The sequence below is a fragment of the Podarcis erhardii genome (assembly GCF_964252035.2).
Source record: "Podarcis erhardii genome assembly, chromosome: 8".
Classification (NCBI taxonomy): domain Eukaryota; kingdom Metazoa; phylum Chordata; class Lepidosauria; order Squamata; family Lacertidae; genus Podarcis; species Podarcis erhardii.
In genome coordinates, this window is record NC_138499.1 from 63,952,880 (window position 1) to 63,964,925 (window position 12,046).

The window sequence follows — 12,046 nt, forward strand, 5'->3', positions numbered from 1 at the left end:
TCCTCAGCCACTCTGGGCGGCTTCCAGCAGAACATTAAAATACAATAAATGCAACTGAACAAACATGTAATTAAAGGATTTAAAAGAGTGCGGGGAAGGAAGTTCATGTTTCTTCTAGTAATCCGTTATCATGGAATGCATCTGAATAACTTGTTTTATTAATTTCCATTGCACAAACACACACACAGGTCCCTAGAATGAAGTATACGAAACGGAGGAAAGATTGGTTGTAGAATGATGCCTACCCACTCTGCCTGTATGTATTTGTACCGATTATAGTGATATGTGTGAGGAAAGAGGTCGTTTTAACAGTTCTGAACTGACCATGTAATTCCCCCACCCCACACCATGAATTCTCATTGCCTGTTTAGGTTGCGATCCTAAGGAAAGGCACCTGTAGCCTTTGCAGGTAGAAGATCAGCCTTGCTGAAGTCAACGGGACTCCAAAGCTGCAATCCTGAACATACCAACTTGGAAGTAATTTCCATTGAGCAAAGTGCGGCTGGCTCTCGAGTAACCTTCACAGATTCAAGCTGCAATCCTAACCCTGCTCACTAGGAAGAAAGCTTTGCTGAACTGAGAGGGTTTGTAATTCTAACTAAACAGGTTTTATGATTTAGCTGTGCATTGTTATTTTTTCATTTAATTTCCTGCTCACTCACCCAAAAGGCTCATAGAGCAGCTTAGAAATGCCAGTGATAAGACATGCCCTTAAAACTGTTGATGGAAACTCATGAACTTTTTGCTGTTCAAAAGACAAACGATGCAAAACAATATCGGTGTCTCTGTTTTACACTTCCTTGTTATCAGATATCGTTTTTGCCTAGACAGTACTTATAGGAGCAAACAAGCCAGTGTGGAAAAGACGCCGTTCATAATCCTTTTTGGTTTTTTTAACGGTGAACAACTGCTTGACTTCCAGTTGCAGCTTTGATTTTTAATGGGTCTGCTGTGCCTTTTAACAACAGCTTGATGCACACAAATTGGAAGTTTTAAATATTTAATGCTGTATTGTTTTTAACACTCGACTGGGAGCAGCCCAGAGTGACTGGGGAAACTCAGCCAGATGGGCAGGGTATAAATAATAAATTATTATTATTATATGTTTATTAAATTTCTATACAGCCCTTCCTCTGAGGATCATAACCTCCATGGTAGCCATTTTGTGACTGGCGCCCACAGCAGCCAGTCTTTCTCAGCATTCCAAATATGCCCATTGTTCCCAAAGTGTTGACAACCCATCCTACCTCATATTGTTTTTAAAATATTCAAAATAATCAGAAGATTAGAACCTTTGGATTTTCTGGCATCCACACACTTTCTGTTTGTAGCCCCTATGGCATGGTCAATACCATGCAAATGGTGAATTCTTTGTCCTCAAAGTTGTTACTACAGCTGGCCCAAGCTTCTGCCACCAATTCATACAGTGGTCTTTGCATTTTAAAGCAATTTGGTAGAAATTAGCAGGTAACACTTTTCATAGCATGGAGACACTGAGTTATACCTGCAACTTGTCACTTTGCTGAGGGTTGCTTTTAAAAATTAACAAGAAACCAATCAACTTTATTATTATTATTTTTTTACAGTGAGTAGCCTCCAATCCTTGGTATGTGCAAATGTGCTTCCTTAGTAGGAAAACATATGATTCAGTTAAAAATGCAGCAGTCAGTGGATCATATCTGAGACAGGTTATGTTTCACAGCAAGAGCTTAACTAAAATTGTATCACAAGTTGAAGGGCTGTTTTCAAAGTGGATATTTTATTAACAAATCCATCAACCCCAAATGTTAACACACCTTTTTCAAGCATTCAGAAGAGCTGGTGGACATTGGGATGGATAAAACATTTTGTGCAAGATTCCAATACCACTCCCTTCTGCATTTTTATGGGGAGAAGTTTGGAATCATGCACAAAATGTGTGTGTGTGTGAGAGAGAGAGAGAGAGAGAGAGAGTGAGAGTGAGAGTGAGAGAGAGAGAGAGAGAGAGAGAGAGAGAGAGAGATATCTTATAATCTTAACATCTGGAGAGAGAAATGTCTCTGGGCTATTTAGCTTTCTCCCCAATGGTTTTAAGCACTTCTTAATCACCTTTTCTGTCTTCTCTCTAAATCCCAGAAGTTGGGAGATTTAGATTGTGGGCAGAAATGTTTTCAGAAGTGGAAATGACTTCTGCTTAACCAGAGGTGAAACTAGACTTTATTTCACCCGAGTCAAAGACCCAGTTTGCATCCCACCTCCCATGTGCATTTGTGTACACACACACACACACACACACACACACACACAGGCTGGGATTCTCAATGGTGCCCCCTGGAGGCTTCACCTGGGACAAAAAAAACCTGGCTAGATACAGCTCTGGCTTAACTTTATCAGAATGTGTGCAATAGTGCTTAGGCTCATTTCCTCTGAAGAAAGCAGTCTCATTTCTCCCAAGCTACAGTTCCTTGCCACAAAGAGAGTTGGGCCTAATGAACTAGGTCCTGGACACCACTGATAGCCCCTTTCTTTTTTTATTTCTGGGATCAATTAACAGTCAAGCTGAATATGGCAAGTGTATACAGGCAACTGATCCAATAGAAACATTTTCCCTCCCATCTCTGAGTTTCTATTTCACTCTCCTACTTAACCCTCTGGGGCTGTGATTCAGACTTCCCACACTACCCTGCCATACATGCAATACTTCCTGGGTTAAAGAGGGGAAATAAAAACCAGTTAACATTTGTGGGGTTGGTTGGGTGTGGGGTTCTCCTTCTACTGAGAGAACCCTGGAGGTCCAGGAACCAGGTTTCTAAATTGTTGGCAGAGGTCAATTCAGTATCAAGGACAATGCTTGTGTGTAGGACAGCAGAAGCTGGCACAAGATGCCCAGCTAACGAGTTGAAAGCTGAAGCTGAAGAGATGTAGTCAATTTTAATCCACTGACCTGAACCATCACTTAGAGAGACCTGACTGTAACAAAGGGCAAGCTCTAACATGACCAGCTTGAAATCTGAAGTCACTGTCTTTCTCTTGGTTAATACAAACCAGTTCCCAAAGTATTAATAAATAATACCTGAGTGTTTTTTTCTGGGCAGGGCGAATAACCCTTTTCCAAAATCTTTAAAATATCAAGGAAGTTCAGCTAATATATTGATTGCCCTGAAATCTTGTTTCAGCCTTAGTGCAAAGGTATTTAAAGTGTTATAAAAACGGCTCATATTGAGTATCCTGAAGAAGCACAGCTTCAAGGTGCGATGAATGCTCCATCCAAAATGCTGGCTTTCCATGATTGTTTCTGTTCAACTTAAAAGGTATCTTTTCCTATAGGTACCAACTTGGTTCCACCGGTATCTCACTCTGATTGAGTGTTCTCTCCCGAACACTCAACTCCAGGCATTCCACGGTTGGTGGGTATGTTTCCAGTTCAAACTTGTTAGCAAAAAGGCTTTTGGATTTTAGCAACCACTTCAGATCACCAGTTCCATAGATACAAATGGCTCTGACATAACGACCTGCCAAGGAATAGGGGAAGAACAAAATAATCACACACAAAAACTTTTCTTCTTTTTTTGTGGACAAGACAGGAAGGGCCTGGAATGCATGCCTGTGCCCAAGACCTTAAGTTGGTCAGACCACTCCTGTGTCCAGTTCTGGCTGCCACAATTTAAGGAGGATATTGACAGGCTGGAATGTGTGCAGAGGAGGGCAACCAAGATGATTAAGGGTGTGGAAACCAAGCCTTATGAGGAAAGGTTGAGGGAGTTGGATATGTTTAGCCTGGAAAAGAGGAGACTGAAAGGAGATATGATAGCCATCTTCAGTATCTAAAGGGCTGTCACATGAAAGATGGAGCAAGCTTGTTTTCTCATCGTCTGGAGGCTAGGACCCAAACCGATGGCTTCAAGTTACAAGGAAGGAAATTCCAACTAAATACAGTGGTACCTCGGGTTATATACGCTTCAGGTTACAGACTCCGCTAACGCAGAAATAGTACCTCAGGTTATGAACTTAGCTTCAGGATGAGAACAGAAATTGTGCTCCGGCGGTGCGGCAGCAGCAGGAGGCCCCATTAGCTAAAGTGGTGCTTCAGATTAAGAACAGTTTCAGGTTAAGAACAGACCTCCGGAATGAATTAAGTTCTTTACCTGAGGTACCACTGTATCAGGAAGAACTTTCTGACAGTAAGAGTTGTTTGACAGTGAAACAGAATCCCAGGTGGTGGACTCTCCTTCCTTTTAATGTTTTTAAGCAGAGGCTGGGTGGTCATCAGCCATGTATGATTTAGTTGAGATTCCTGCATTGTAGGGGGTTGAGATAGATGACCCTCGGGGTCCTTTCCAACTCTACAGTTCTATGATTCTGTGTGTGTAATTGTAATTCTATTATTGTATGATTCTATGTGTGTAAATATTTTATGTAATTTCCAGGCATTTTAACATATTACTAAAAAAAGGGGGGGGGGCGCTAATGGAGCATTCTCAGTGTATCACCAATGGAAACATTTAATGTGACCACATAGTATCGAGAGCTGTGTTGCAAGAGGGAAATCTCTGCTGTGTAGCAAAACCACATTCCCGTCTTTGTTTTCCTTTCAGATTCAAGGAGATGTGTGCTACATGGCTGTATAAGCAAAGTACACAAAGCTACAGAGAAATAAACAAAAGAGCAATAAAGAAAGGAAGCAGAAATAGGAGACTGCCCTGTCTGGAATCAAAGGAAGGCAGTTTGCTTCAGGTGTGACATTCAGGAGGGGTGGAACGACCACACCCTGGATCCCTGTCCCCAAGCAGCCCCCTTCCCTCCACGCTGGCTGGTGGCTCCATCTCTAGCGGCTGCACAAAATGACCATGCACTACTACTGAGGGAAGGGAGGAGCAGGCAGTTCCCTTTCCAGGAAAATTATGGCTGCTGCACCCACCTTGTCATTTCCTCTAAGCTTGTTCACCATGGCTGCAGTTCAAAACCATTGTTTTGTGGGCCTTCCCTTCTATTTTTTTCCTAGCTCCTCTTCTTTTCTTTTCTATTTTGTCAATAGTTTTCTGCTCATTACATCTTTGTTTTTCTCCTGTTATTCACTCCTTCCTTCCTTCTGCCCTCCTCTCAATATGCCACTCTTTCTGCCTCCTACTCTTCCCTTTCCTCCACCTCTGTGCATCTGATTTTTCTTCTCCTTTTCTTTTTCTTCACAGTCCCATCTCCTACGGATTTGTTCCCAGATATAGTCAACTGAGCAAGGGTGTGCTTGTGTACGTGAGACAGCTGAGCAGTCTTATGTAGGTCTACTAAAAACAAAGTCCCATTTTACCCTATTACCTTACTAACTGGATCTTTATCTTTCCAACTTTATGGATGTTAACAATGGTTTTGGAAAAAAATCAGTGGGGAGAATCAAGCTTCCTGCGGTTGACTGAAACAAAACGCCACAACTACATGTTCTTTACCGTGACATCCTCCATGTTTATTTTCATCATTGCTCCACTTGACAGCTCTCAGGTCACCTTCCCATTTAGCATCTGGCATGGAGCCAGGGACACCTGTTTGTTGAAGAGAGAACACAAGAGACAAGAGAAAGATAAGTCTTATTCTTAAAATGAGGTGGTTCGCTCTAGAAGAAGTGAACACTGTTGTGCCACCCTGTTGGAGATCCTCATTCATCTCAGTTTCCTCAAAGGCAAAGGTTTCTATTTGGAAGTCTCTGGCTTTTGCCCGAGCCAGCTGGTGTTAAAAACAACACACATATCCTGATCTCTAAAAGTTATTTCCAAAATCTCCAGCTGTACAAATAGTTTCTGCATCACAAAGGGAGGTATGGTTTTCCTGTCGACCTGTGAACCCTGCAGTAAAACAAAGTCAAATGTCCATGCACAAGAACAAGCCTGGAGGAAATACTATCTCCGGTCAGTCTGCATGTGCTGCTTATGATATGTCCTGCAAATGCCATGAGGAATGCTTGTGTTCCTGGACCCAATACCAACTTTTGGAAGAAAAAGTCAACAGAACTGGTTGCACTGCACACAGGCATGAATGTAGTACAGCAAAGGTGAAATTTGTGGCATCTACTTCATTTTTACTATGGCCCAAAGGTCCACCAATCAGAGCCGGTGCAAAATAGCAGCTGCAGAACAATGCAAAACGGTGCTTTTGGAGCATGGGAGCTTTACCTACTATAGCCCAAATTCTCCAGGTGTATATATGTATCGAGTTACTACAGATTAAGGATTCTAAGCACAAACCTCTAAAACTACCCCACAGGGTTGCACTAGGATATGGTAAAAGGGAATCAATGAATATGAATATGTTATAGGTCAGGCTTCCTCAAACTTGGCCCTCCAGATGTTTTTGGCCTACAACTCCCATGATCCCTAGCTAGCAGGACCAGTGGTCAGGGATGATGGGAATTGTAGTCTCAAAAAACATCTGGAGGGCCAAGGTTGAGGAAGCCTGTTATAGGTGAACAGCACAGAGGGAAAGATTCGGCAAATGTGTCTTGCTAACAGAAGCCCACATAAGGACTTCTAGTAATGCATAGCTGCTTACCCCTGTCCTTGTGCCCCCAAAATTGGTTCAGTAGGTAGGTTGGAGAACCCCCCCCCCTAAAAAAACAGTGCAGGGGGGCAGTGGCGTAGCGTGGGTTGTCAGCACCTGGGGCAAGGCAAGTAATTTGCGCCCCCTAACCAGTGGATTTTAGTAGGGGCAGAGAGCTGCTAGTGCGAGCGCGCCCCCCCGATGTTGCGCCCGGTGCGGCCGGCCCCCCCTGCACCCACCACGCTACGCCACTGCAGGGGGGAGACAAAAGATGGGGGACCCTTCCACCTGGCAAACTGAAATGTTTGCACTGGTGGAACAATGGCCATAGCAGAGGCAGATTTTGATCTTTCAAATTTCAGCAGTGCTCTGTGTGGGCCCAAAATTCAGCACCCTCCACTTCTCATCTTCTGTTCTGCTCAATTCACTACGTTACAGTTGCAATGTCCTGCAGCACCCCCTAGGCTTGGCGCCTATTGCAGAGGAACCAGTCATGCTGCCCTAAATGCACCGCTAGCCATATAATGATGTTGAATTCCTCCCAGAGAGTTTTGTTTTTTAACTTGCATATTTTACTTCCTGTTGTTAAGCAACTGGGTGTCAGAAAGCCATGTCTATCTACTACAGATCACACAAACATCTACCAGCAGATTCCTATCTCTGGGGTAGAGGGAAAGCACTAATGTAACAGTAGACACAGCGTGCATAATATTATTTACAACGCAATAGTAGCATCAACGCACAACATTCTGCAACAAACCTGCAACAGCAAATTATGCTCAATAAATGTCACTTACTCTCAACTCCATAATTCCACTTCCTTCCTATGGTAGAAGCAGATGGGTTTCTTTCCTGACTCTCAGTGTCAGCTGATCACAATAACAATTCCCAGCGTGTTGCAAGGACACTGCTCAGCAGCTAAGCTTCCAAATACCACAGATATATATACTGAACTGATTCTTAGATGATATACTTAGTTGGCTTCCTTTGTTCCCCAATGAAACCGAATCTCATTAAAAATGGTAAGTAGCTCCAAGTTTCTTGGGGGCAACAAATCCCTACAACAAACCTTAACTGGTGGCATTCTGGTCTTGTGGCATTACTCGCCACAATCAATGGAAAAGGAATAGCCTACTGAGTTTGGAAGACTAGCATTGTGGTGCCAGTTTTCAAGCAAGAGGGATAAAAAAGAATAACCCCAGGTTATTAGCTGGTCTATCAACCTGCTAGGTATCGCAGCAAAGTTGCATGAAGTGCCCCTGAGCAGAGTGTCTCCAGCAAGTCATCCCACCGCACTGGGTTTAATGCTAGGCTGAGGGGCCTGTGGCCTCCCAGATGTGGCTGGGTTAGAGCTCTCATCATCCCCAATCACTGGCCCTGCAGATGATGGAAGTTTGGAGTCTAGCAACCAAGATCTGGAAGGCCACAGATTCCTCACGTCTGCTTTGCTGATGGCAGAGGTGGCCTGGAAGCAGCAGTCACTTTGGTACAGCCTTGGCAAATTTGGTTGCAAAGAGTGGCAGAAGGAAAGGACAGAAATGCTCTTTCTATGTACTTCCTTCAGTCAACTTAGCTTAGGATCAAAGCCTTGTTTTGGATGATTCCACATTGGCTGTGAGTCCTGGAAGACCTTGCCTCCCTGCCTTGCAGGCCTTTCTCCACCTGGTCTGGGAGGGAGGGGCCCTGACTGACTCCAGCTAGAAACGCTAAGGCTGCTGAAGAGGCCAGAGACCATCTTCTTGGCTATCTTACTATGATTTATCTTACAGATCTAACCTATTGCAGTCGTTAAGAGTCGTCAACAGGCTCATCACAGCTATCTGCCAATCACCCATTCCCACCACCCTCCTCAGTAACCCATTTCCACCACCCATTCCCACCACCCTCCTGAGTAATACCCCTGAGTAATCACCCATTCCTACCACCCTCCTGAGTAATACCCCTCCCCACCTTCTCACTATATAGAAGGGTCTGGTGACTTCTGTTTCAGTGTATCTGAAGAAGTGTGCATGCACACGAAAGCTCATACCAAGAACTAACTTAGTTGGTCTTTAAGGTGCTACTGGAAGGAAATTTTTTATTTTGTTATGATTTATCTTGGAACTGTTCAATTTGGTTGTGTGCTTTTTGATGTGTTTTATTTATTGTTTCTCTCAAATTTTGTAATTCTGGTTTCTTTTTCATGTTGTAAGCCGCCTTGAGCATGGTTTCATGTTGTAAGCCGCCTTGAGCATGGTTTTAACTATGGAAATGCATCCAAAAAAATGATGTGCGTATGTATGTATATTTATTGTTCATGAGGCTTTTTCTGGAGTTTGTGTATAGGAGACTGCTGGAGGCCAAGAAAAATATGGGAACCTTATTTTGTATCAAAGTCACTGCAGATAAACTAATAATAGCAGCAGTCCAATTGAATTTTTTTTTGGGGGGGGGTTCAGGTGAGTACTACTTACCACTATAATCCTTAGGCCAGCTTCTTTGGAAATCTCATGATGGTGAAACCAATTTTATGCTATCTTTTATGCACTTCTGGCATCCAAACACTTTGATCCCCCCACCCCAAGGTTATGCCCCCACCCCAAGGTTATGCCTAAGATCCTTTCTTCCTTTTCTTTGGCTCATTTGCCCCCCAGGAAATGGATGAAAGGGCATGCAAATATCTGGACATTTCGTTGTTGTTCAGGTTTCATTCCTGAAGATTGTGAAATAGCTGGGAGCAATGGAAAAGGCGAAACAGAAGCTCTCAAGAGGGCTGACCTGTCTTTCCAGCCAGTGTAGCTTTCACAAGATCCAAGGAGGTGGGTTTTCTTTTCTTTTTTTGCCAAAGGGTATAATTTGAAAGATAGTTGAAACATTACTTTACCCCAGGTGACAAGTATGAGCACTTTGCAACGCTCCTAACAAAGGAGTGCCCTCAGGGGAGGTTTAAAGGTCAGGAAAAGTAGCTCGGGAAGAAAAGGGCTGGGCTCTTAGAAAATGAATTACACAAGTAGCAAGTACTGTTGCGATACATCAAAGCTGTTGTGTGCTTTAGCCAGTGTGGTTGTGCTACTTTACCAGGCTGCTCATCATGGGCATTCCTAGAAGGATTGGTTGGCTGACCATAGAATCATAGAGCTGCAGAGTTGGAAGGGACCACGTGGGTCATCTCGTCGAAACCCCTGCAATGCAGGATTTTTTTTGCCCAAGATAGGGCTCAAACCCACGACCCTGAGATTAGGAGTCTCATGTTCTGCAGACTGCCAGGGGTGGGGACTGATGGTCCCCGGGATGCTCCTGGGCCCCCTACTCCCATCATCTTTGACCATTGGCTGCACTGAAGGGCTACAGCTTCCCCATCTCTGCTTTGTGCTCATGCTCAGCTTCCGTGACTCTCCACAGTCCTGTTTCCAAAGGGATAGTGGTGTTGCTCCACTGCAGCAAAAAATGACAAATTTGTAATGGCACAAGCCTTTGTGTGCCAGAGTCCAGTTTGTCAAGTGTTGCTGGACTAAAGCTCCTACAGCCCTTGACCATTGGCCATGCTAGCTGGGTCTCATGGGAGAAGGAATTTAATAACATCAGAAAAGCAACATGTCCCATGACACGAAACCACGGAACAACCTGATTTGTGAGGTCCCAAGGTTTACAGAACGTTCATAGCAGACCTTCTAGTCCAACCAACAGATTTATGGGATAATTCTGCAATCTGCGCCTTTCTAAAGCTTCAGCACCCAGTACAGTAATCATCCAGTTCCACCATGAAGGCCATTGTTGATATTCTTCAGCAATGCACACTGTTAAATGGTGGAACTCACTCCCACAGCGGGCAGTGAAGGCCACCAACTTGGTTGACTTAGAAAAATCAGACAAATTCATGGAGGATAAGACTATCAGTGGCTACTAGCCATGATGATCACGTTGCACCTCCACTATCAGAAGCACTATACCACTGAATATCAGTTGCTGGGGGCTGAGGGCAAGGAGGGTAAGTCTTGTGCTCAGGCTCTGCTTATGTGCTTCCCACAAGCATTTAGTTGACCACTACAAGAACAGAACCAGTTCGGCCATTGTCCTGATCCAGTAGAGGTTCTTATGTTCTTATGTTCCAAGATTATCAGCTGGCCAGAGCACCTACAGAAGTTTCTTGGCAAAATACAGTATTTCTTTTGCAGGAATCTCCTGTACTGAGTTATATCCAAGACATACACAGAGTAGACCCACTAAAATGAATGGATTTAAATCACATGCAATTAAGACTATTGATTTCATTAGGTCAGGTATGAGTGTGGGCGAGTCAGATGCATCCCTTTGAGTTATCAGAAATGCATTAAGACACTGCCATCTAATAACCTTCTTTATGTACTGGAGGTGGGTCCCCCTCTTTCAAGTTCTATTATATTTCCTTGGAAAATAGTTTGCGAATTCAAATTGCACACACACACACACACACACACACACACGTGAACAAAGCTTCTACTTTCTTTTGGGAAGCAACATTAATAAGAGAAACCAGAGATCTGAAAGGAAGAAAAGGCAAGGGCACTGAGAATCCCCTCTGTGCCAAATGTTCCTGTGTCTAGGATGCATGGACAATAATAGCAACCACCCTGCTCCACAGGCCCAATTCACCTGCCTGGGCTTGTTTAAGGAGGCAACTAACTAGCTATTACCATACCTTCAGGGAGCTGGTATGGCCACTGTGTAGCACCCAACCAAAAGAGCAAAGGTGGCAGGCTGTCAGATGAAGAAAACATCTTTCTTAGAGGAAAAGCGAAAACTGGGGGGGGGGGGGAGTGGGCTACAATAAGACTGATTCAATAAATGAGAAATGGGGGGAGGGAATTGGGGGGCAGGGGTGGGAATGAGGGTCTGTAGAAAATGGTGGAATGACCAAGCCACATTTGCATCTTCATGTTGCATCTCACGACACATTTTATGTCTAAAGCTTACCCACTATGTAACCTACAAGTGGGGGGGGGGGAGTGTATATATTACTGGGGTTTGGACTAGATGACCCTCGTGATCCCTTCCAACTCTACAATTCTATGATTCTATAAGTCAAATGAAAGTGTGGTTTACTATCCGGTTCAGTACCCAAAGATAACACTCTATTGAGAATGCAGCATGAAGCCAGCATAGAGGCATGGCAGGCACTGCAAATGAAGCTAGGAAGCCTCTGAGTGGAGTTTCCCTTTGAAGCAAGATTTGGGAGAGTGCCTCACATTCTGTGTGACACCCCAAATCACTGCAGCTACTGCAATAAAATGCATCACAAACCAGAAGACCATAACGAATGTATACTGCACACATTCTTCTGACCACATGAGGTAACCAAGGAGACAACATTGAAAATATTCTGACGTTAAAATATGTTAAGCCTAACACAATATCAGGTTTATTTGTTTATCTTTTCCATAATCAACACACTACTGTTTTACCCTTCCCTGTGGAGCCCAAGTTTGCATGCCTGCTCTGAGCCCTAGGTCCTGCCATCAAGCACATATACCAGTATTGTGTATCATTTCTCAATTTCATCTCTTAACGCAATGTTTCATAGAGT

The 12,046-nt window shown here is 43.8% G+C and overlaps 1 protein-coding gene across 3 annotated transcripts in view; it reads right to left on the reverse strand.

Annotated features, from left to right (window-relative positions):
* Window positions 1-2,896: 2,896 nt before the first annotated feature.
* GCNT2 (glucosaminyl (N-acetyl) transferase 2 (I blood group)) overlaps window positions 2,897-12,046 on the reverse strand; it is a 49,521-nt gene continuing 40,371 nt past the window's right edge. For all 3 annotated transcript variants that reach the window (XM_081873121.1, XM_081873122.1, XM_081873120.1), the window contains 2 exons: window positions 5,421-5,513; window positions 2,897-3,491 (listed from right to left, as the gene is read on the reverse strand). In XM_081873121.1, coding sequence (XP_081729247.1) covers window positions 3,301-3,491; window positions 5,421-5,513 — 284 coding nt within the window. In that variant the 3' untranslated portion in view covers window positions 2,897-3,300. The remainder of the gene's footprint in view (window positions 3,492-5,420; window positions 5,514-12,046) is intronic.